Below are 25,350 nucleotides of genomic sequence, written 5' to 3'. Positions count from 1 at the left end.
GCGTCTGCTCAGTTACAGAGATGCTCTGATGAGATTGAAGAGAGATGAGAACTCCCATACACCTGTGTGAACCACACAAAGGGTACCATGAATTCGAGGTCTTTTAAAAACTAAACCCTGTGACTAAATTGCGAACAGTACTGTGTGTGTGTGTGTGTGTGTGTGTGTGTGTTAAAGGGCTTCATTTATTCTTGTAGGCTTTTGTGTATCAGATTTGGAGATCCTGTCTCGGCATTTCTACTCTTTTTTTTCAGCAACACCAGGGGACTGCCAAATGGCACTACCCCAGGCTGCCCTTGTGCTCTGGGGGCCCCAGGTCTCTGCTCCCTCCCACGTGGGCAGCCACGTTTGACGCAGTGTTTCCCATCACAGCCTGTCTCCAGGGTGGAGACAAGGGCTCCCAACACTAACTGGCGGCTGATCGCTCTAGAGAGGAGCTTTACCTGGGCAGGCAACACTGTCGTCCTGAGGACAGGAAGGAGAGGAGGCGGGGTCAGAAGTCATGGGGCTCAGAGGGTGGCCCTGCTGTTGCCTGGGTCTCCTTCTGTCCTCGGGCCTCAGGTTGGGCTTCCTGTCCCTCCTGCCTGGAGCCCCCCTCTCCGACTGCCCCATTCAACTGCTGCTCCCACTACACTTGTGGAGGGAACCCTGGGGGACTAACATTCCCTCTGCCCACATTAAAGGGCACTGCCCCCTCCCAGGACGGGCCTTTGACACGGTCCCACTCCTTCGGTGACAGTCCAAGCTCATGGGATGTGCTTACACAGCCACCCCCTCCCCAGCCCATCACATCACTGCTTGATATAAGATGAGAAAATCCTCCCCCAGGTCCCATTCTACAGACGAGGAGGCCATAGCACAGAGGGCTTTCCATGACTGGCTTGGGCAAGGCTCAGACCAGTAGACAAGTCTCCTGACTCTCAGAGGCAAGCATTTCTCCCTCTATGTTCCTACAAGGGTGAAGCAACTCTGAGGGCAAGGGATGGAGGGAATCCAATCTTCAAAACAGAGAAAATTTCATTCATTCATTCCCCATTTATTTAACCAAAAATAAAATGCAATTTGAGCTTAATTTTTCTTCCTGAATTAAATGAAAGGTGAGTCTGGGACTGGCACTCTTGCATATAAAATGTTCCTGTTTATCTCACTTCATGCTTGCAAACTCTGTGACACAGGTCTTTTCCAATTTCCTGAGTCCTCATGACTGGCCTCAGTGCCTTGCTCAGAACACGTGCCAAGCCCACAGGTGGCTCAAGGATTCCACAGTGGCCAGTGAATGGTTGGGAGGGAGCCACATCTCTAAATCCATAAATAGCAAATCTTGATTCATTTTTAAGAATTATTTACACACCTTAGAAGACCTTCTTCATCTGACTCACATGGATTTTATGACAAATTTCGCGGTAGTATTTCAAGCCTGCCAAGGCCTCTTCCTAGTCTTGTCCTGGTCAATTTCCCCCCCCTGCTGGCTGACTTCTCCATGTCCTGGGGGTGTAATTCACAGAGGAGGCACAGACAGAGAGAAAAGACTTGAGGTTGCCAAGGAGGGTGGGGGGTGGGAGGGATGGATTGGGAGTGTGGGATTAGCAGATGCAAACAGTTGTATGTAGGTTGGACAAACAGCAAGGTCCTACTGCAGAGTGCAGAGAACTATATTTGATATCCTGTCATAAACCATAATGGAAAAGAATATGAAAAAGAATGTAGGTATATATGTATAACTGAATCACTTTGCTATACAGCAGAAATTAACACAACATTGTAAATCAATTACACTTCAATAAAATAAATTTTAAAAAATTCACAGAGGAGGCTGCCCTCACTCTTCATGCCTGAAAGGGAGGTGGGAAATGGGGAGGGTCTGTAGACGGTGCCGTATAGGAAAACCTTCCTGCGAGGAAGCTTCCCTGGCCTCAGGGTGGGCTGGGTCTCCAGAGGCTTTCGCTATGCGAGTCTAGGGGGTCTCGTTTTACTTGCTCCATTCCTTCCTCCATAAATGCAAATCACAGCTAATAATATTACTTGACATTTGCAGGGTCCTTTGTGTATCAGGAACTTCTGCATCCTTTTATCACTTGATCTTCACAACAACCCCAGGAGGTCTCAGAAACACAGCACAGACTCGCGTTCACAAGTTCCAAACGGATTCAAAAGCTGTCGGGTTTATGGAAGATCAATGGGCAGCTTTCTTCCATGTCCGCGGAAGGTCTGGCAGCGGTGGATTTCTACCAAGACAGTTTTGCGTACATCAAGAAGATCATTTGGCCTATTGAGCAGAAGACTGTGGCATGGGATGATGGAGAGGGCTTGTGCAGTCTCCACCCAAGGGAAACTCCACCTTAGGAGAAGGGTAGACAAGCTCCTGTCCAGGCGGTGCGTACACTCATGGAAGGTGGGGGAGTAATAATATATAAATATTATTTATATAAAATTAATAATAATTTTATTATTTCTAATAAAAATATTAGAAATCCTTTCTAAATTTGTCCTCATCCTTATAAAAATTCTACTTTTTGTGTGTACAGATATGTTAGTCCAGCGACATACACATATATGCCGTACATCATTGTAAATAAATGTACATGCCTGTATTAGGAGTCTGTGATGCCGTGCTTGGTGCAAAGTTTCAGGACCACTCCCCTGGAGGATCTTGCAGTTCTGAGGTTGTGTGAGGCCTTTATTCCAAAGTCAGTCTCTGAAATCCTCCCTATTCCTGCCCTTCAGCAGTAAAGCATAAAAGGCATGAACTCAATCAACCTCAAAAAATTGTTTAATAATTTTTTAAAAACATGTATGTGTGTTTGAGGAGAGAGAGAGGAAGGAAAGAAGGAAGGAAAGAAAGAAGGGAGGGGGGAGATATAATAGAGGGAGAAAGAGATAGAGACATAGAGAGACACAGAAACAGAGGCAGACAGACAGAGAGACCTGGCTCGAATGCCCCAGGAAGCACACAGAGATCAGCGAGTGGAGTTGCACAGAATCAACAGCATGTAGCAGTTAAGAATAGGAACTCTGGAATCAGATCTGAGCTCAAAGTCTCTAAATTTCAATTTCTCCAGCTACAAAATGAGAATACTAACTTCCAAACATTGTAAATTAATTGGGGATTAGATAATGTAGGTGCTTAACACAGTGTCTTACACATGGCAAACACTCAATAAACAGTAGCTATTATTTGTGAACAATAATTTTTTAATTAGCAGGATCTTACAGGAAATAAGAATTCCACCTCCTGGGCTGCTGTTGGAAGGACACAAAGTATCTGCTAAAGGAAGGGGTTTGGGGTTCTCATTTTTGTTTTTTTGCCTGTGAACTATGGAGAGAGATACAGGGGGAAGAGCAAACAAAGTTGATGTCAAATGATTTTGGAAACTACTCTGGAATTTGGATGGGCTTTTAAAACAGGAAGTTGAAGAAACATAAATGAGTGAACCAGAAATGCATGCATATAGCAATTAGAGAGCAAACCTCTAGGAAGGCACAAAACAAGTTCTTGGACAGAAAACCTGTGTTCTGGCTCAGCTCTACCACTCAGAGCTTAAAGATCTGAGCACATCTTTAGAGAGATGAACCTGAGAATACCAAGTTGCCCCACATGTAGAAAAGATGACCCTCCATTCTCAAGACCAGGAAACCTCTGCTTATTGTGAACAACCACATTTTTTCTTTAAAAGGTTGGGTCATGAAGATCTGGTAACACATCGTACTTCCTTCTTCGTGCTAACTGTTAAGGAATTCAAAGTGAAAACTCTTAGCCCACTCTAGCAATGGTGCACAATCTTATGGTGTGCATTTTGTGTGTACAGAGCATGTGTGGACGTGCTCTGTAAGCTCTAAATCATGAATCAGGCAAAAGCCCAGAACCATGAAGTATGTTGATGGGTGTAGGCAGAAGGGGTGGGGAACATCCCAGTGAATGCCAAGTGAGACTGGGACTCTCCTATTGGAAGAGAAGCTTCTGGATCAGTCAGTTGTTGCTAGAGCACAGCACAGATGGCACAGCATCCAGGACCCAAAGACTGGCCAGGGAACATTGTTATTAAGTCAGAAAATTATACTCCTCTTTGCTGTAATGAGAAATGGTTTTGCCCTGATACCGCTCAGAGCTGCTGCAGTGATGGCAGGAACTGGAGAAGGGTCAGCTAGGCAGCAGCACAAGAGTTTGTGTGAATGGGTCACCCTCTGCTCTGAGCAGACTGTGCCCAGCCATGGTATTGGGTGAGACCCTTCTCTCCAGCCCCTGCTGCTCTCCTGTCCCTTCTTTTCCTCCCTACTTTAGATTCGAGTCCCAAGCCAGCCTGCTAAAAGCCAATGGCATACTTGTGGGCAAGAAACCTTCTCTGTCTTGGACTCAGTTTCCCTCTGTAAAATCAAGCATGGAGCTAGATGAGGGTTCTTAACCCTTTTTGTGCCATGGATCTCTTTGGCATTCTAGTGCCCTCAGGATAGTGTTTCTAATGTATAAACTAAAATACATAGGAGTGCAGTGAAAAGCAATTATACTGAAACATGGTCATCAAACTACGTGTAAAAAGTCAAAATCAGATATTGTCACATATATGCTTCTATACTGATGCATTAAATAACAAGATCTAGCAGTAGGTTGAATAACTACTATAATTTCAAAGCCGTGATGCATACAAATGATATTTTGAGGCATCTGAAACAATGGAAATGAGATTTGAGAATACTGGTGATTTCCGTTGAGGACGAAGAGTCACAGGTAGTGCTGACACTGTTATAGTTTGTTGCCTCCTTCATAATCAGCGGAAATTTCTGTTAGTAAAATTTCAGTTATTAAAAATAAAGACATCATTTTTCTCCCATCCAAATTCATGGCTCCCCTGAATCTAGCTAAGGACTCCATGGACCACAGGCGAAGAACATCTGAACTGACAATCTCTGAAGTTGCTTCTGACTCTGAAATAGCTGGATTCCACAGACTTGGATAGAATAGGACGTTTAAGATAATGGGGGTGAAATGTTACTATCCTAACAGCTGGCACCTGTTGTAAGGTGGAAACTGATTTTTGTTTAGAGAACTGCCTTGACCTGTCTCTTGAGGTAAGCTATGACACCCTGAGGACTTGCTTGGGAGGAAAAGGCATCAACAGCAAGAACTAAACTGCTCTGTGTAGCACGTGCCAGGGACTGGGAGGTGGAAGCAGAAAGAACTCCGAGGGTGCTGGTGAGCAGCACGGAGGAGACTGGGATTGAAACTCCCCTTTGGCCCAACCTTCACTGAAGTCATCTACACGTACAAAGGAAATAAGGGAAAGTGCTGAGTTCTCCTTCTGAGTCAATGTGATGTAGAAAAGGAGAGTCTGTATGGCCCAGTGAGTTGCTCCAGAGGTCTGAACCAAAAAAGGTCATAAAAATAAAAGTGCTCTGGAAATGCACAGAAACTCTGGGGAACACATTAGAATGAGGGTTTGAACCTTTGCAGTCTAGAGCATATGGGACAGAGTGATCTTGCTGAACCCTGGGTTCTAAGAGTGTGGTGCTGGGTCCAGCGTCAGCAACATCTGGGAACTTGTTAGAAAGGCAAATTCTCAAGGCCCACCCCAGACCTCCTGAATCAGAAGGTATTGGGGGGTAGGGGACCTGGCAAGCTGTGTTTAGCCCTGCAGGCAATTCTGATGCTCATTCAAGCTTAAGAACCCCTGCCATTGGCATTATTACGTTCACCATGGCATCCCAGAGTCATATACCCCCTAGAAGTTATCTAGTCCGATTTCCCAGGCATAAAGAATCCCTGCCGGCACTCAGTCTTGCGGAAACCCTCTCCTAGCCTGGGGATATCAACAGTGCCCCTCGCCCTACACGGGGAGAGCTGTCCAAGTCAGAAAAGGCTTCCGACCAGGGGGAGCTCCCTAGCCAGACATTTCTGATGCAACAATGTTCATGCCCCTTGGCCTGGGGCTGCCCTCTGGAGCTGCTTCTAGAAGAAGCCCTGCAGGAAAGTGAAGACTGCCTCTTCCTTCCTGGTCCCTCTCACACTATGGCTCAGGACCCCTAGTGGTCATCCTTTGAAGAGCCTCCATTTAATAGTGTTTCTCTTAAAACAGCGTCCAGAGCTGGAGACAGAGGGCAGGCCAGGGCCAGGGCCAGCAGGACGACTGTCTCCTTTGATCTGTACGTCTGCGTCTGCCTGATGTCACTGCACGGCATCACATAGCTTGTGTTGAAGTCTGCCCACAGCACTCAACCAGGAGGGGGGCTAGGCCCTGAGGACAGATGGAGCCTTTAGAACCCCTGGACACTAAAAATACTCCCCCAGCCCCACAGGGATGTAATTGAAAATACGAGTAATAGCAAACCATTAAGTAAGTATACGGAAGTAGAGCTACATTCTCTCATTACAATTATTTTTATGTTATTTTTGAAATATCAAATATCAATTTTTAAAAATTTTATTATAACATAGTTCAGATGCCCACAAATATATAAAGAATTAAAGAAGGGCTTCCCTGGTGGCGCAGTGGTTGAGAGTCCGCCTGCCGATGCAGGGGACACGGGTTTGTGCCCCGGTCCGGGAGGATCCCACATGCCGCGGAGCGGCTGGTCCCGTGAGCCACGGCCGCTGAGCCTGCGCATCCGGAGCCTGTGCTCCGCAACGGGAGAGGCCACAGCAGTGAGAGGCCCACGTACCGCAAAAAAAAAAAAAAAAAAAAAAAAAAAAAAAAAAAAAAAAAAGAATTAAAGAAACCAAATTCATATAGTCATCACTCAACTTAAGGAATAAAATATTTCCAATACTGTTGAAAAAACCCGATATACGATTTTTCAAATAATTCTACCTTATTGCTGCTTGGAGCCAATGGTTCTCAAGTTTTGCTGCACAATAGGTCCACCTACAGCTTTAAAAATCCCAATGGTCTCTACCCCAAACCAACGAAATCAAAGCACCTAGGAGTGGACATCAATCAGGGTGTTTTAAACACTGTGGGAGACTCCAGCATGCTGCCAAGACTGAGAACTCCCTCCCCCCACCCCAAGGGAGGCTGCTGGGGGGGAAGGTGGGATGAGGCCCTGAAGCCCGAGTGGAAATGGGCTCTAGTTCTTGTCCTCTAAGGCAGCGGTCTCCGACCTTTTTGGCACCAGGGACCAGTTTCGTGGAAGACAATTTTTCCCTGGACGGGGCAGGGGGGGTGCGGGGGGCAGGGAGACGGTTCAGGCGTTAATGCCAGCGATGGGGGGCGGCAGATGAAACTTCTTGCTGGTTCCCCTGCTCACCTCCTGCCGTGCGGCCCAGTGCCTTACAGGCCATGGACCGGTACCGGTCCCCGGCCCCGGGGGGCGGGGACCCCCTGCTCTAAGGGATTCTCAGTGGATCTACTGGGTTGGCCAAAAAGTTCGTTCGGTCGTTCCATCACACCTTACTGGAAAAACGCCAACTAACTTACTGAAAACCCCGGACGAACTTTCTGGCCAACCCAATAGATCTGGAGCCGGCAGGCCATCCCCACATTTTTGGGAAGAGCCTGCCATCTGCTGGTCCACTGAAGGAAAACAGGCAGCTAACTTAGGCCTAAGGAAAGACACTGGAGTCAAGTATCGGTCACCGAGCGTGCAGACCACTTTCTCACACAGGACTCAGGCATCTGCCGCTAAGGCAGCTCTGGGAGGGGGCAGGGCAGGGAGTGTAGCGTGACCTTCAACTTGCCGATGAGCGGCTCTGCAAGCCTGCAGAGTTGAGCCAGGCTGGGAGCAGGAGGGGCCCCTCTTCATGGCCCAAGAAGGAAAATGCGAGGACAAAGGGGGAGGGGATCAACCAAACAAAAGGATTCCTAAGAGAGAAGACATTTAGCCAGGAAACACCCTGGGAAGAGAAGCGGGTGCTGCCTAAGAACCAGGAAGGGCACAGAGGTGATGCACACGTGTCACTAGCTCCAGGTCCAGTGATTGCATCAGCCCTGTGGTAGTTCATTCCCACAGGGGTTTGTTTGCTGTCCTCTCTGCCTGGGACAGTCCTCCTTGCCCTAAACCCGTTCATCTGAGCAAATGTTTGTTCATTTTTCAGGTCTCAGTAAACCACAACCTCGCTTCCACCAGGAAGCCTGCTCTGACTGCCACCATCTCCTGCACCCTGTCCTTGCCTCCTGTCACTTGGTTCTGGAACCTCCTGTTTACTTGTTTACTACTTACTCTCTGGAGGGCAAATTATATGAGGGCAGGAACCTCATGGCGTTACATCCCCAGCACCCACCCCAGTGCAACAGAAATACTTGTTTATGGAATTGATTTTTCTTATGGCGAAATTGGACACTAATCTGAAGACAAAAGGAAAGTGCTTTGAAATATACTCCCCCCGAACAATGAGGCCTCTCTAGAAGTAAATTGAAAATAATTACCTTTTCTATTTATATATATCTATAACCAGGAGGGGCGACAAATAATCTTATTTCCAGTTGGCATATGTTATAAATTAACTCTTTATTTCACCCATCTATGCTCCAATTAGTAAACAAACATATGGTAGACAGCTACTGTTTTGGGCCTGTCCAGCATCCATTTCCATTCTCCCTTACCGTAGTAAGAACACCCCAATTTTATTTTGGGGAAACAACCTCCTCCATTCTCTGTCTATGTGATTCATTCAGGGCAGCTGACTCCATCCCCAGGCCCAGGTGTGAGCGTGTGACTCAGGCCTGGCCCATCACTGTATTCCAGCAGCCTAGCATGTGACTGGTTCAGGGATTAGTACATGACCCAAGTTGGCCCAGTGAGATTTAGCCCTGGACCTTCTGCTGGAATCCCCGGAGAAAGAAGATCGGGAGTACTGAGCTGGTGGGACGTGAGCCTAGACCTGCTGGCAGCCATACTGTCACCATGAGGAGAGAAGCCTAGAGAGTGAAGCCAAGCAAAGAAAAGTAGAGCTGAGAGAAGAAAGGCAGAGTCTGCAAGGCAGACATCATTTTGATACTGGCACTCAACCCAGAACTTTTTCTGGAACTTTCCATTACATGAGCTAATAAAGTCCCTTTTACCAGAAAACTTAAGAGCGTTTCTGTTCCCTGTAGCTGAATGAGTACCAGCTAACAGAGAAAGCAGAACTGAGAATGTGACTTTTTCTTTCATTTTTTTTACAACGTCAGTATATCATTTGCAAAACTTTTAACACCGATCAGGAAACTATTATTAATAAGCTTTACCATTATTACGAGATTCCTCAATGTATCACTTAAAAAGAGACACATGGTCATTTGACCCCACGGTCTTCAGTGGTGCAGGGGTTCTCAGGTTTGGGGAGCCACAAGGTACCCTATTCTAGGCTTTGCTTCCTCAGTGTCCTTTTCCCTCCCCTCACCAGCACCCCAAGCATGTTCCAGCCCTGCTTTCCAGAGAAGCAGCTGTCTCTGCCAAGGAGGTCGCAGGCTGCAGCCTCCCAGGCAACTCCCGTGCACCGTGATGGGTTCGGCTACCAGCCTTCACTGCGGTCTCCCTTCTCCTGAGCTCAGCGAAGAACTGGCTGTTGCCAGCAGGGCTGCGGACATGGACCCGGGCTTCTTCTGCAGGACCTCAGGCCTGTCAAACTCCACCACCTGGGAGGCGGAGAGAGGAGGGGAGGGGGCGGGGGCACAGCTGAGCTTGGTCCTGAGGGACCTGAAGGCCTCTTGTGGCACCGGCCTGGGCGCCATCCTCCCAGTGGCCCCAGGGGTGTCCCCTCACCTTCCCGTTGCTCATGACGAGGATGCGGTCACAGTTGAGGATGGTGGTGACGCGGTGTGCGATAGTCAGCGCTGTGCAGCCCCGGATGCCTTCACGGGTTGTGCGCTGGATCAGGGTGTCCGTCTCCAAGTCAGTGGAGGCTGGGGCCTCATCAATAAGGATGATGTGATGGTACGAAACGGGGGTGAAGGCAGCCTCCTCTGGCCGAGACCTGGGTCTAGTCCTGGGTCTACCACTAGTTCACCAAGTACCTTAGCTGGAAAATGAGATCTTTGGACTAGGTTCAAAACCCACTTTGAGGGCTTCCCTGGTGGCGCAGTGGTTGAGAGTCCGCCTGCCCATGCAGGTGACACGGGTGCGTGCCCCGGTCCGGGAAGATCCCACATGCCGCGGAGCGGTTGGGCCTGCACGTCCGGAGCCTGTGCTCCGCAACGGGAGAGGCCACAACAGTGAGAGGCCCGCATACCGCAAAAAAAAAAAAAAAAAAAAAAGAACGGACTTTGAGTTCTAAGTTATCATCACATTATGAAGAGAATGTTGTTTCAACCAAGAGCTAACTATTTTTTAGTGACCAGAAAATTAAGTTCTTAAAAATGAAAATGTGCCAGTGGCAACTTCTTGTTTTATGAACCAGCTTCCTGTCTGTCTGAATTAACGTAGAGCAATGTTCCCCAAAGTGGGGGGCGGCCAGGCACACACTCTGGGTGGCACAGGAAATGGTGTAGCCAGTATATGGATAAAGGTACTTTTTACTTTAACATTTTTGTATTTCTTTCGTTAACAATATGCATTAGAAAAATCTAACTGGCACAGAAAGTGTGATTTTACAAATGCTCCCGTATGAGATGAGGCCGTTTTTTAAAAGAAGTCATCACGAGTAAATCATAGGGTAGGTGATACGCAGATATGACAAAAACCATTAAGTGATGACTCAAATTTGGGAAACTATATAGAGAAAGCAGTTTTCAAGCCAAGTGGCTAAGTAACTGTGAAATACGGAACCGAGAGGTGAAGAAAGTGCTACATACATACCGCAAGTCCTGTCACCCCTCTGTCTTAGCAAGAGGGGGCAAGTCCTCCCTCCTCTGAAACTTTCTCCCTGCTTCTGGCCCTGTTGAGCTTTGCCTGCTCTTCCCCACAGCTCTGAGAGTCCGCAACAACATTTTTTGCATTGCTCATTAATTGACCATGTTGTGTGTTGCATGTGCATGTGTATACGTGTGCAAGTATGTACATGCGTGTGCGTGTGAAGTGTGTGTATGTATGTGTGTGCGTATCACCCCACTTGTCAGGGAAAGTTGGCTCCTAACTAGCCCCTGTAGTACCTGAAATTACAGGTGAAATATTTGGGAAACCTTAAGAAACACTGTCAGATGAAACTTTAAATATGTATATCATTTTGCCCCAGAACAGCTGTCATCTGATTCTCAATTCTAATAAAGATGAGGGAGTATCCTGCATCCAAGTTTTAAAAGGAAAGTACAGTGGGCAGTTTTGAGTGAATACGTTTCTAGCCTTGTGGCTTCGTGTAGGAGAAGCGCGTTGGGGCTTGGCTGTGGCAGTCGGGATGCCAGGATCCAGAGGCCCAGGTGGGGAAGCTCCCCCCTCCCCAGGCAGGTGTGCATGGAATGGCAGAAAGTGACACAGCAAACCCTTCTCAGATTTGTGGACGGAACCCAGCATGGCACCCAGAGTCCCATGTGCCCGAGGGAGAAAGAGCCAGTGTGTTTCCCATGCCAGGCATCCCCTGGACCCCTCACGCCTTGCCAGCTCTCACCTTGGAGCTGCGGAGGAGGGCCCGGGTGATGCAGAGTAGCTGCCACTACCCCACCGAGAAGTTCGAGCCATTTTCCACAACTTCTGCCTGCAGGCCTTGCGGCAACTTTGAGATCTGTGATATTGGGGAAGATTCCCATGCACCACTGTGGGCTGAGCCCTGACCAATCTCCTCGTACCTCTCCTGTCACATTCTGACACTCCCCCAAACCCCTGTCTGTCTGTCTCTACACTCCAGCCACTGGCCTTTCTCTTCCTCAACTGTGCCTGTCTCCCTCCCCTCTCAGGGTCTTTGCATCTGCTAGTTCCTGTGCCTGGAATGTTCCCTCAAAGATTGGTGCCCAGCTGCCCCCTCAGTATTTGGTCTCAGTTAAATGTGCATCTTTACAGAGGCCCTGCCTGGCCACTCGCTGCAGTCTGCAGGTCTCAACACTACCTACACAGCACTTGCCTCTGTCTGAAAGCGTCTCTCCTGAATGTAAGCATCAGAAGGACAAAGCCGTACCCACCTTGCCCTTGCTATGCCCTCTGAGCTGGAACATACCTGGCTTACTGCTGGTGTCATCAACCTCTATGCTTTATCTAGGGATCCCAAACCATCTCCTCCCGTGAGATGATTTAATCCACGCAGAATGAGTGGAGCCCAGAGGACCATCAGGCTAACACCAAGAATTCAGACTTGCCGCTACTCACCATCTCGCTCAAGGACGTCCTCTCCAAGGCATCCCAGATCTGCTCATCTGTGCGGTGGTCAAAAGGGTCCAGGTTGAACCTGCCTCAGGAGAGGGAGAGAAGTGTTCAAGAAGCACCCTTGACCATTGAGTGGTCTGCCCCCCACACAGCAAGTGACCAAGGATGGTTAGAGCTGGATTACCGGGTCCAGAGAAGCACATTGAACTCCGAAGAATGGTCTTTCTTGTGCCTTCCCAGTACCCCTTCCTTCTTCAGACAGCAGCCCCCAAGTCTTGTTTGGGGGCCACCTCTTCCCCAGCCATCAAGCCCATGTGGTCCAGTTGGAGCTTCCCCACCAGCACCAGGGTGGAGCAAGGACTCAGTTAAAAGCAAACAAGCACACGGTACTCCCTGGCCACAGTGATTGGCTAGGGGTGGGAAGGGAACCAATCAGAGTGTATCTCAGGATTTTGACAACAATCACCAGGAAGGGGGCTTGTTCTTTCTCACTAACTGAGCAAGAGAGGCTGCAACCATCTAGTCTTGGGAGTGGGACACATGGCGCCCCCCCAGGGCCCTCATGGGAGCCCAAGAATGAAGCCAAGGCAGAGTGAGCGGGACCCTGGGCCCTTGAATCAGCCTTGGCCTTCCCAGTATCGTGAGCCAAAAGAGGCCCTTTTAGCTTAAGCCACCTGGAGTGTGTGTGTGTGTGTGTGTGTGTGTGTGTGTGTGTGTGTCAGCATATACATAACATAATACTTATCATTTTAACCATTTGTAAGTGTACAATTCAGTGGTGTTCAGTACATTCACAATGTCGTGGAACAATCCACTAAAACCCATCATCACCAATAAAAACTCTGCCCATTAATCAGTCTCCTTCTTCCCCGCTCCCTCAGCCCCTGGTCACCTCTTTTCTACTTTCTGTTTCTATGAATTTGCCTATTCCTGGTACCTCATTTAAATGGAAATATACAATATTTGTCCTTCTATGTCCGGCTTATTTCACCTAGCATAATGTTTTCAAGGTCTATCCATGTTGTAGCATATATGAAATTTTCACTCCTGTTTATGGCTGAATGATATTCCATTGTGTGTATATATCACATTTTGTTTATCCATTCATCTGCTGATGGACATTTGGGTTGTTTCTACCTTTTGACTATTGTGCATAATGCCATAAACACGGGTATACGAATATCTGTACAAGCCCTGTGTTCAACGCTGTTAGGTATATACCTAGAACAAGAGTTGGTGGATCATATGATAATTCTATATTTAACTTTTTGAAGAACTGCCAAATTGTTTTCCACAGTGCCCATGCCATTTTACATTCCCACCAATAGTTCATGAGGGTTCCAATTTCTCAACATTCACACCAACACTTGTTATGTTCCTTTTTCTTTTCTTATTATAGCCATTCTAGTAAGTATAAGGTCATTTTTTCTGTCTCTTGCAGTGAAAGAATCCTAACTGATCATCCAGGCGACTGACATCAGATTGGGATTTAACTGGACTTTATACCTATTAAGGTTTGCACTGGCATTTGGCATAGGAAACATTACAAACCCTTCCCTGTTACGCAACCACTGAGTCCCGATTGAAACCCGCTCTTAACCTCTGCTTTATCTTTCCCCAGTTCTGGCAGCCACATACATTTTGCGTGTAGAGCTAGATTGCATTAAAGAAGCAGAAGGTAAAATGCCCTATTTGCGTGATATTTGATAGTTTCCAAAGCATTTTCACAGACGGGCTCATTGACATCCTCTTCCCCATGAGACGGATATACCCCTTGTATTGATGAGAAAATTATGGCTTATCAGTGTTAAGTGACTTGTTCAAGGTCACACCACAAGTCAGTCTGAGAGACAGGCTGGGATCAAAGATACTCAGAGATAAATGGAACCTTAAAGGGCAGAGAACCCAGGTCTCCTGTACTCCAGTCCACTCTTCCTGATGCAAGGGGGAGGCCATCGCTGGTTAAGGGGTTGGACTACCTGTGGTTATATCTCATCTTTACCATTTATGTGTGTGTCTCCTTCACTTTTCCTCTCTAAGTTCAGTTTCTTCCCTTATAAACAGGGGTTAATAACAGTGCCTACTTCATAGGATTGCTGTGACAGTTAAATGACACAGAATATTAAAGCATGGGGCTGGCACAAATAGATGCTCAATAAATGTTAATTCCTACTTTTACTTCTCCTATACGTTGGCACCATAGATTTGGCCAAGTTCCACCTTAACACAGTAATCTATCATTAAATGTTATCTCACTCCTCTAAAACAACACAATCATTACAAAATTCTCTGTCTGTGCACATATCATGCACTCTCCCTGGAAAGACTTTCTCCCCTTTTACTGCCAGGCAAGCTCCTACTTATCCTTCAGGACCCTACTCAAATGCCCACCCCCCTCCTCTAAGAAGACTTTCTGGATTCCCCCAGGCAGAGTTATTTGTCCTACTTGTGGGCTCCCTTAGCACTTAGTTCATATCTCTGATCTAGCAATTACCTCCTTGTATTATAATTTGACGGGTCTTACATCTCTACAACGTCCCCACCCCCAACTATACTGTGAACTTCTGGGGGGAGCACGGGCAGTAATCATTCATCAAAGTGTCCCCAGTCCCTAGCACAATATCTGGACCTGGCAGAGGCTCAGAAAAGGCAAATTAAGTGGGTAAAAGGATGAAGGAATCAATGAACAACGAGAAAATAAATAAACGGATGATCAGAGCTCTGGGGTAAGTTATCCTCTTGCCTCTAAGAATGCCACTTAAATATCCCTGGAACGTGGGGTCCAGCTTCTCTTTTTTTTTTTTTTTTTGCGGTACGCGGGCCTCTCACTGCTGTGGCCTCTCCCGTTGTGGGGCACAGGCTCCGGATGCGCAGGCTCTGCGGCCATGGCTCACAGGCCCAGCCGTTCCGCGGCATGTGGGATCTTCCTGGACCGGGGCACGAACCCGTGTCCCCTGCATCGGCAGGCGGACTCTCAACCACTGTGCCACCAGGGAAGCCCTCAGCTTCATTTTTAATGCCTCATTCTTCCTCAGTCTCCATGCCTTGGGTTGGAACAAGTTAGCGAGCACCAAGCAGCAGCACTAATCTGGATGAAGCTTATTCCCCGAGTTGACTTCCAAGGAAATAGAAAGTATGGAGGGGAGGCTAAGGGACCCAGTTCTGCCTGCTTCACTGACGGGACTGCCTGGATTGCAAAGTGCATCGTAACATCCAGCCTGAACGCCCCGGTCGGCCTTACCCAGTGGATGAGAGAAGAGGATGAACCACATCCATACGTGGAAGGATGTGGTGAGCCACAGGGCAAATGCTAATAGTGACCTGAAATCTGACCAATCCCATCAGATTTTTTAAAAATAAAAAATGCCTGGCTTTTGTTTAGGACATCATGATTCACAAAGTGCTCTTGTGTATATCTGGGCCTCATTCAATCCTCAGGAACATCTCGGAGAGGGGGGTCAGGTGGGCAGGAGAGGCCCTGTGTGCAAGGAGAGAGCGGAGGCCCAGAAATTGAGGCTCTGGCCACAGCTGACCAGAGGCAGCCCAGCCCCAGAGAGGCTGGCCTCGGCCCAGCACTCACCTGATGGTCCCCGACAGCAGGACAGGATCTTGAGGGATAACCGAGAACTTGGACAGCAGGTGCTCCAGGCTGAGGCTGCAGATGTCCACGCCATCGATGAGGATGCGGCCCGCAGAAGAGAGCCACCCCCAGGCGGAAGAGAGCCACCCCCAGGCGGAAGAGAGCCACCCCCAGGGAGGACTTCCCTGTGGGGCAAGAGCAAGGAGATGGAGCCTGTGGGGTTCCGTCTCCTGAGTCTGCAGGAGGGGTAGCACAGGTCTGACCTGGCATCCAGCCCTGACCCACCCCCACCGTGGCCTGTTCCTCGTCATCATGAGCGCTGAGAGGGCAGAAGAGGCCCGGAGTCTCCGCTCCAAGGGGTGCCCAAAACCACGAGCAGCTTGTTACTGCCTCAACCAGAAGGCACAAATGGAGCCCCTGGATAAATCCAGCCCACACATATGTTTTGTTTCACACACACAACGTTATTGTTGTTTTTCAAATTCTTTGCCAGCATTTAAAAAAAATCCAAAGGCCCAATATACAAAAATTCAAACTGCATGCTTCTCTTGAAAGTCAGTAGAACTGGCAACACTGGTCCCATATCTCCCGGGGCAATAGGCAGCTGGAGCCAAGTGTAGCTGCTTCCTTGAGAGAGAACAGCCTTCAAGTTCAGTGCGCTGCCCTCCCCACCCTCCTTTCATCACACCCCAGGCCCACTGCATGCATCTTTGTTACTTGCTGGGCCCTAAAAGCATTTGAGTTTTCAACCTCTGCTCTCAAAGATAAGGTCAGTGTGAGGGGCAGCCATATGTCTTGTTCACCTTTGTGTTTCCATGCGTGGCATATAGTAGGTGCTCAGTAAATACCTACTGGATGAATACAGTCAATTGGACCATCTCTACTGAGAGCTTCTCTATGTCAGATCCAGTCCTCTCAGCCCAACTGTGGGCAAGAAGTAGAAAGGGAAGAACACACGAAAGAATATAGCTGGGAACTCTTCACCTTGCAGTAGTGCAAGGCCTGCAGGGGCCTGAGGAGGCAGAGACCCACAAGGCTCCAGTCATCCTGGGGGCTTACCTGGAGAGGCAGCCCCGGGAACACAAGGTTGGGGTCTGAGCGCTGTCTTTGAACAACGCAGAATGTGGGACGGGATGACCCTAGGGTCAGACCTCCCAAAAGTGATAGGAGAGGAAGAGAGGAAAGAAGTCAACCAGAAGAAAGGAAGTGGGGAGAGACAGGTGGCGAAGGAGGAGGCTGACTAGAGAGGTCTAGAGGGGGAGGGGAGGAGGACTAGAGGAGCCGGAGCCCTGCACGCCTCCTGCTGGAAGCGCTCGTTCCTGCACCCTGTTCACCCTTCCTGTCTCCCCGCAGATGTTGGTCTCAGAGCTCAGACCACTGTAGCTCAAGGGCCCACCAACCCCGTTATTCTGTAACACACCCCTCTCCATCCCCACGGCCTTCACCACCAAGTCAGTCACCTCCCTCATTTCCTTATTTGATGACCATTAACTTCTGTCCCCTCCACTGGAATCCCATGACAGCAGAGACTTTGGGTTTTGTTCTCCCAACACAAAGTGAGGGCCCAATAAATATCTTTGGGGTCACTGAGTAAGCACAAGTCCGAAAACAGGTCTGACACCCAAAGGCCAACAATGAAGACGGGGGTACCCCAGGCACTCAGCTCACCAGAGCCCATCCTTCCCACGATGCCCACCACTTCCTGGCCATGAATCGTCAGGTTGAGGCTGTAGAGGACAATAGGCGTGTTGTCTCTGTATTTCATCTGATAATCCTGGAATGTGATTTCCCCATGCTGCAGCCACCCATGGGGACAGTTTGTGCCTTCTATGTGTAAAGGAGCTTCAGAGACACACATCTCATTTTTAAAGAAAGAAAAAGAAATCAGTAGTTATCCTCCATCTCTGCCCATCCCCTGCTGACCCACTGGTCTCTAGCTGTGGGGTGTGTGATGCACCCCAGCCTGCCCTGAACCAGGGTCAAGCCACCACCATGTGATCAGAGGACACCCCAAGAGGAACATCCCACCCCCAATCACCTGAAATGCACATGATTTTATCCCTAAAGAGTGAGAAACCATATAGCTAGTCCCCTTGTTATTAACATAGAGAACTCTCTCTAATTTATTGTATGAGACTCTAAAGAAACAGAATCCAGAATAACGATGATAAGGACAGCAGAGCTAACTCACCCCTGTGGGGCACGTCTTATAGCTCAGAGCCCTCATGCAGACTTAATCTCTCTCGATCCCTATCCTAGGGGGTAGGCAATTTTGGATGATTCCACAGGTGAGGAAATAGAGGCTCAAACAGGTCAGATGACATGCTAACACCCCACAGCTGGTGAGTGGACGACCGCAGACTCAAACCCAGGGCTGCCTGGCTCCAAGCCCACAGCTCTGCATCGAGCACGGTGGGTGTATTGGGAGGAAAGTCTCCTCCTCTGGATGTTGGGGGTAATAATTCAGTCAACCTCCTTAAGTTGTTTTGTGATTCCATGAAATAATCTACATATCATTATAGTGAACCTTTACTATGGGTCAGGCACTATGCTAAGTGATTTGCATGTGATGTTATTTAATCTTTGTAATAACCCAATGAAGTAGATACTGTGATCTGTCCCATTTCAGAGACGGGGAGCAGAAAGGCTGAGTAATTCACAAGGGTACACAGCTGACTCACGCGGCAAAGCTTAGACCTGAGCCCAGGTGATCTGGCTCCAAAATCTGGGCTCTTAAATACTAGGACATAAATAGAAGCAATATTAATAACAATCATTATTGTCATCATTAGTATCATTATATTTGTGCAAACCCCTCACTTCTAAAAAGGGCAGATCATTCCCTCTACATCCAAGAATGCCATGAGGGATGTGGTCAAAATGAGCCAAGGGGTTGGAAGAGCTTCTGAGAGATGATATGGACAGTTCCAGGGGAGATGGGGAGGAAGGACCAGGAACCCAGCTGCCTCCTGGGAAAATCTCAGGGCCCCTGAGGTGTTGGGGCTTGCAGAGGCCACAGGAGCTGAGCCCCAGGCTGGATGTGAGCCTTCTAGATCTCCCTGCATAAAGCCCAGACCTGTGTCCCACCTTCATGTACTGCAGCATCCTCTCCACAGCTGTAAAGTACGCCTCTGTCTCTGAACTAATCCGGATACAGGCCTGGAAGTTGGACACCAGCTGGAACGAAGGAGAAGCATCAGGCTAGCAGGCTGTGGGGGTGAGCTCAGGCTCTCTCCACTCCTGAAGACTGGGAGTTGCCATTCCTCCCGAGCAACTCTTCAAACCAAGGCAACTTCCCTTGTAGGGATGGAGCAGGTACCTCTGGCGCCCCCCCTGAGGCTACTCCTAAGTTTCACTGAAGCTGTGGTGGGCAGTTGTAGGCGAGCAACCCTACCAACCCCGTTCCACCTCAGGAACCCTCTGCTTTCCATTCAAAACGTTCATCCACACCACAGGAGCCCACTCAGCCCATGTGCAGCCCAGAAACACAGGAGTTATGGCCCTTGGGAGCAACCCTCAACTAACAGGGAAAAGAACCAGCAGATGAAGTCTCCTGTCTCTCAGCCTTTGGGGGACAATCCTGGGAGTTGAGTGCTGATGACCTAGACAGTGACCTCAATGACACACTCTCATGGTGCAGTTCCTCCTTCCCTGTCTCGTGCTCCTGTTCCCTTGGTCGTCTTTCCAAGGAGCCTCTCACAAATAATCTACCTGAATCTGAGTCCTTGTCTCAGGCTCTGCCTTCAGGGAAACCCAGGTTAAGAGGTGTCTCAGGGATTCTTGGGAATTGGAGGCACTATAGATGAGGAAATGGAGGTCCAAATAGAAGAAATGGTACACAGAGAATCACCTGGAAGCCGAAGGCAGAGCTGGGATGGGGGCCCAGTCTTTATGCTCTGTACCCCCCCGACCATGCAGAAGGTGCTGGGCAACAACTCCGTTATACAGTCAGTCAACAAACTCTCATGGAGGTGTTGGGCCAGACTCCATGCTTAAAGTGCAACAGACACAGTTTCTGCCCTCGAGGAGTGCCCAGTTGGATGGGGAGATAGGTCAGCAGAGAAGGCAGCACGACAGAGTCAGCCCACAGCACCGTCGTGGCCAGGGGACAGTCACCAGACAAGGGCCACAGGGAAGGCTTCCTGGAGGAGTTGGCACTGGAGCTACATTTTTAAGGAGAGGTGGGATTTAGCCAGGTAAACACAGGTGGAGAGAGGTGTTCCTAACAGAGGGACAAAGTCTTGACAGTAGTACAGTGGCAGCATACATTCAGGACCCTGCAGGCCATTTGACTGCGGCTAAAGCAAAGGGCACGTACGGACCAGGGAGGCCAGGGAGGGAAAGCCTATATAAGTCAGAGAAGGGGTCACTATCCTGAAATGACACTGAGCTGGGAAGGGATATCAGACACAGTTGATCGCCTATCCACAGCTGCTCCCCTCTTCCTTCCTTGCTAACACATCCTCTGTTACGTTCAGGTGTCTACAGCTTGGAATTCCAGGAAGGCTTGGTTACTCCAAACCACTCATGTTAATCTCTCTCCTCTTGCCAATGACTGGTTTAGGAGTGAGCCATGACACAGCTCTGGCCAACAAAGCACAAGGAAGACTCAGATGCCAGCATTCCAGGAAGCTACTCCTTGTTCTTACAAGGGGACACATGGAAAAATTATCTACTCCCCAGTCTTTGGCAGCTTCTGGGTGAGGATGTGCTGCTTGGGGCTTCAGCAACCATTTTGTGAACTTGAGTAGACAATCCTGAGGACAAAAATCAGGCGTGAATGCCAGAGCAGAAAGATCAAATGATCATGGGTTCATGCTAGGCCAGTAAATTAGCCAACAGAGAACAGCCCTACCCCAGCCTTCCGGTCACATGGGATAATAAGTTGCCAGATTGTCAAGGCTGTTTTGAACTCGTTCTTTGGCTTACTTTGGCTTGCAACCAGAAACATCTCTAATATTTACTAAGAAACTCTTAGGGCTACAAAGCAACATGGTGTGTGATACCTGCCTCCCAAAGCCCGAATTTCCTCAAGAGTGCGCGCAGAAGTCAAAGTACCAGTTTGACCAGAGGAGAGAGTGCACGTGGGGTCTGAGGCCCGATTTGAGGGCCTGGAATGTAGGTCTGTGGCTTAGGTTTGGTGCATAAGGAGACAGGGAGTCTCTAGAGGTTCTAACCAAGGCAGTAACATGAGGAAAACTAGAATTAAAGATCACTCTGGAGAGAGTGTAGAAGGTGGATGGGAAGGGGCTCGGGGGTGGGTGAGGCAGGGAGGCTAGGAGGTTGTTACCCAGGATAGAGATGAGACACTCAAACAGGGCAGCAGATGTTGAGAAGAAAGGATGAACCTGGGGTCATTCTGACGTCATCACACCCCCAGGCAGAGCTCCTCCTTGGTGGCCTGTGGTGGGACAACTGGTCGACCTTGAGTGGACCCCTGTATGCATGGTGCTCCTGGGAGAGCTAAGCCTCCACCCGCTTCCTGCACCAGCACTGGACAACCTGGGCACAGGGTGCAGCAGGCAGGGGCATCTCTGGCCTTAGTGACTCTGCGTCCCCCAGGACTCCAGTGTGGGGCCTCTCCCCAGAGTTCTGGAAGGCTCAGGGCCAACTCTGCACTGGGGCATGTGTGCATGTGTTTGTGCGTGGCCGAGTGTGTGCTTATGTATGCGTGTGTCAGAGAGAGGGAGAAAGAGAGAGAGAGAGAGAAGAGTGTGCCCCACCATGGACAAATCTCTCTCTCAGCAGCTGTGGGAATATGGGCAAATTAACTCCAGAAACTCTAGTTTCCTATCTGTAAGCTGGGAACAATAACAGCAAACATTTATTCAGCACTTATTCTGGGCCAAGGTTTTAACATGCATGAACCCTCAAGTTTACATACATTCTTCACAAGTCCATGATTTCAGAACTTTTATTATCTCCCTTTTATAGAAGAGGAATCCCAGGCATAAGGAGGGTAACACACTTCCCCAAAGTCACACAGCTGATAATGGACAGAGCCTGGTGTGAACCTGCACGTTCCAAACCACACATTCTTAACTGCTTGGCCGCATCTCACGGAAGGTGGCAAGAGTTCAATGGAAGAAAGCACAGCAAGTACCCAGCAGGGCGCGGGCTCAGTGCAAGCTCCCCAGTACACTGGTTATGGCACGGGGCAGCTGTCTGTGGGCATGAACACTGCACAGCCTCCTGCGTGGCCCGTGCGCCCTCGGAAGGGTCTGCACACAGGCATGGGCATGTGGGCACAGCACCGTATGTGTGTGCAAACATGTGTCTGCCACAGGGCTCAACAAGGAGCACACGGGAGCCCCTTGGCACCCAAAAGGATGCCTCAGCGTGGGGCACACGAGACCTAAGCCCAGTTAGAGAGAAAGCATCCAGAGAGGATAGTTAATGAGTACCCCTGGGGGAGGGGACGGCCAGGGTTCCCTGAGCCAGCATCTGGCCTTCATGGAGAGCCCTTCCCCAGGACTCTGGACATGAACCTTGGCCCCACTGCCTGGCATGGAGGAAGTCAGACCATGAGGCCTGCCAACTGCTACACCAGAGTCCCCCTGAGAGCCCATTTTTAAAATTAGATTCCAAGACCCCGCCCGGCAAGGACTTGACTCCGAATCCCTCCAGCTATGCTCCCTCTTGTCAGCCCCACGGGCCTGGCTGAATCAGCCTGGCAGGCTGGGCCGAGTGCTCAGTTTCAAGCCTATACACTTTGAAGTCTGAGAGGCCTGCTCCAGGGGAGGACTGGGAAACCTACATTTTCCGCAGCTCCCTCACCCAGATACCTCAGAAAAGTTTGACAACTGAATCATGGTATTGATAGTAAAGTGAAAACACACCAGACAGGAAACCAAAAGGTCAGAGGTCTTGCCCTGGCTCTGCTTCTAACGCTATGTCCGTTCAGACAACTCCTTCCCCTCTCTGAGCCTCAATTTCCCCATCTACACAATAGGAAGGTTGGACTCTGTTGTCTGTGGGCTCCCCTTCAATCTCAATATTCTATGATTCCGTTAAACACCTTTAAATACAGACTTCTCAGTTCAAAGGTGAAAAGGAACCAGAACAAAGCTGCGGATTCAGAAAGCCAAGCACCTCGTTCGTAAGATCACAAAATGGCCAAAACCCAAGGTGTGATCAAAGTCCCATGGACCCCTGAGTCTGACCACAGACCACTGGCCACCACCTGCCATCTGAGAGTCCCTCTCTCACCTGCAGGACAAGGCTGATAGCCATGGCTTTGTAGAATAGGGGGCAGAGGAAACTCCAAAAAACATGAGCAAGGCCACCATCAAGGTCACCATGTTGGTCATGAGCTCCAGCTTCAGTGCCACCCATCGCATGGAAGACAGAAACATCAGCAGGTAGTTATTCTGTGTATCTGTCAGCCTCTTAAACCTGAGAAGGAAAGGACAACCTGAAAGCCACATGTGTTTGTCTAACCCAGGGTTTCCCGAGGCGGGCACTGGTTGCTTCCTCCAGCATCCAGCTCCCCACTCTCATCAAAGAGCCAACAAAGAAAATTGGGGGGATTCCTTCCTACCCCTTTCTCAGCCATGGAGTTCACCTGACCCCAGATCTAGGAGTGGTCTCTGACTGATTTAGGCCTATCGGCAGTTCTCTCCCCCTGGCCTTGATGGTTGGCCCAGGGTGGGCAAGTTACCGCAACTGGGCCAATGAGAGTGAACACATGCCCAGATTTGTGAGTGAGTGAAGGGGAGTGATCCCTTCCTTGTACATATCCACCTTGTTTACTGCTGTATCCCGGTAGGTTCTCAGTGTTGACCAAATGAATGTGTCACTCCAGGATCCCCTTAGTCCTAGTGTCTGCGCAGTCCTTGGGTCTCTCCAGTGCCACTGGGAGAGCTGGCACCATGGCTTATCCAATATTTCAGCCAACAGAGCACACACCATCTCACGTGCCCCAATTTTCCCAGGCTTCAAGGCCACCTCAGATGCTGCCTCCTCCCAAAAGCCTTCCCTGATCCCCAGATGTGGGTCGTCGTTTTCTCCTCTGAATCCCCAGGGCATTTTACCTGCTCCTCTCCTATGCTGTCTTATCATATTCAACACTGTATTATTACAAAAACATACGTCTGTGTCTCCTGTCTCCCATTAGACGGTAAGCTTCTTGTAGTTCAGCACAGACCATGTTTGACTGATCTTTACAAGTAGATACGTTTATATTACACAATTAAACTTCAGCAACAATCGTAGGATTTGTTTGTTTGTTGAAACAAACATTAGAAGGCAAATCTGTGGCTGTGAATAGTGAAGAAAATTGTGTTATTTAGAGAGCCCTTGTTCTTTATTATTTTATTATATTTAGATACCTGTTTGGAAGCGAAAGAAAAAAGAAAACCAATGCCATAAGTGCTAACACAGTAACACATCTTACCATTAATTATATTGGTATATGTATGTAATAGCCACAGATCTTTTCGGACCTCTCACTGTTGTGGCCTCTCCCGTTGCGGAGCACAGGCTCCGGACGCACAGGCTCAGCGGCCATGGCTCACAGGCTCAGCCGCTCCGTGGCATGTGGGATCTTCCCGGACCGGGGCACGAACCCGCGTCCCCTGCATCAGCAGGCGGACTCTCAACCACTGCGCCACCAGGGAAGCCCATAGCCACAGATCTTTAAGGTTGACAAGCATTTTTCATATCACTTACATTTTTTATTCTTATAAGCACCATCTTCCAGATGAGGTTCCGGAGGCTCGGAGAAACAAATGGGATAAAACAGAGCTCTCTCTGATTCTTCTGAAGATGATCCTACTTCCAGATGCTCTGTTTCCTGGCTTCCTGCGCCCCACCACCCCCAGAGTGCCCATCACCCTCAGACAGCAGAGGGACTCACTTGCTGATGGAATCCTCAGTTTCTCCATAGACATGCGTGGAGCTCAGGCTGTGCAGAGTGGTGAGGATGTGGGAAAATAAAGGGGAACTGTAGTTCTCCAGGCTCTTGAACACATTGATGGCCCTCTTGAACATTCTGCATCGAGAATGGGAGTGAGTAACCTGGGCCATCTGCCTCTGGGACCCTCCAATTCTAGGTTGGTCCTAGACTCATACCCCAAGTCACAAACCACATTCACAAGCGAAAAGAACCCACTCACCTAAAATAAACGAGGCAAACAATGAGTGTTACGACTCCCATCAGCAGGACAGAGGGAGACACCACACTGACAATCATCAGGATGGTGGTCACCACTGAGATCAGGAGCAGGGACTGTTCAACCACAGTGGGCAAGAATTGGTCCAGCTCATGCAAGTCCCCTGCAAAGCAGTTCAGGAGTCGGCCTGCTGGAGTGGTGAAAAGAAACACATGGGGCAGCGGGACACCTGCAAGGACAAAAGCAACCCAGGTCATGAGGCTGGCTGCAGGCCTTGCTTGGGGCTTGATGAAGACACCAGCTACCCTCAGGCTCTGAAGAGGTACAGGATGCAGCCTGAAGGGTACTCAGGGAAGGCAACATAGAGCAGTGGTTAAAAGCAGGGGCTCCAGAGTCAATTTGCCTGGACTCCAGGGCTGCCCCACTCTTCCACCTACTACTATGGGACTGTGGGCAAGTTACTTAACCCCTCTGAGTCTCCGTGTCCTCATTTGTAAAATGGGATGATAACAATGCTTC

At 49.1% G+C, this 25,350-nt stretch overlaps 1 protein-coding gene and 1 pseudogene across 2 annotated transcripts in view; both read right to left on the bottom strand.

Moving 5' to 3' along the window:
* The window catches only part of LOC307178433 (ATP-binding cassette sub-family C member 12-like), a 154,783-nt pseudogene that overhangs the window by 75,939 nt on the left and 53,494 nt on the right, over positions 1 to 25,350 (bottom strand). The gene's annotated exons all lie outside the window — the stretch shown is intronic.
* Positions 9,224 to 25,350, bottom strand: part of LOC307179084 (ATP-binding cassette sub-family C member 11-like) — a gene marked incomplete at its 5' end in the record, with an annotated part of 36,060 nt that continues 19,933 nt past the window's right edge. The window contains 13 exon segments of the mRNA XM_079907854.1: positions 9,224 to 9,545; positions 9,673 to 9,837; positions 11,450 to 11,494; positions 11,498 to 11,563; positions 12,142 to 12,220; positions 15,719 to 15,837; positions 15,839 to 15,903; positions 17,387 to 17,576; positions 18,806 to 18,895; positions 22,928 to 22,959; positions 22,962 to 23,113; positions 24,576 to 24,710; positions 24,835 to 25,060. Coding sequence (XP_079763980.1) covers positions 9,432 to 9,545; positions 9,673 to 9,837; positions 11,450 to 11,494; positions 11,498 to 11,563; positions 12,142 to 12,220; positions 15,719 to 15,837; positions 15,839 to 15,903; positions 17,387 to 17,576; positions 18,806 to 18,895; positions 22,928 to 22,959; positions 22,962 to 23,113; positions 24,576 to 24,710; positions 24,835 to 25,060 — 1,478 coding nt within the window. The 3' untranslated portion in view covers positions 9,224 to 9,431.

The sequence above is a fragment of the Stenella coeruleoalba genome (genome assembly GCF_951394435.1).
Source record: "Stenella coeruleoalba genome assembly, chromosome: 20".
Lineage (NCBI taxonomy): Eukaryota > Metazoa > Chordata > Mammalia > Artiodactyla > Delphinidae > Stenella > Stenella coeruleoalba.
Note: the sequence above shows the minus strand (reverse complement) of the source record. Positions and strands in the feature narration are given on the sequence as shown.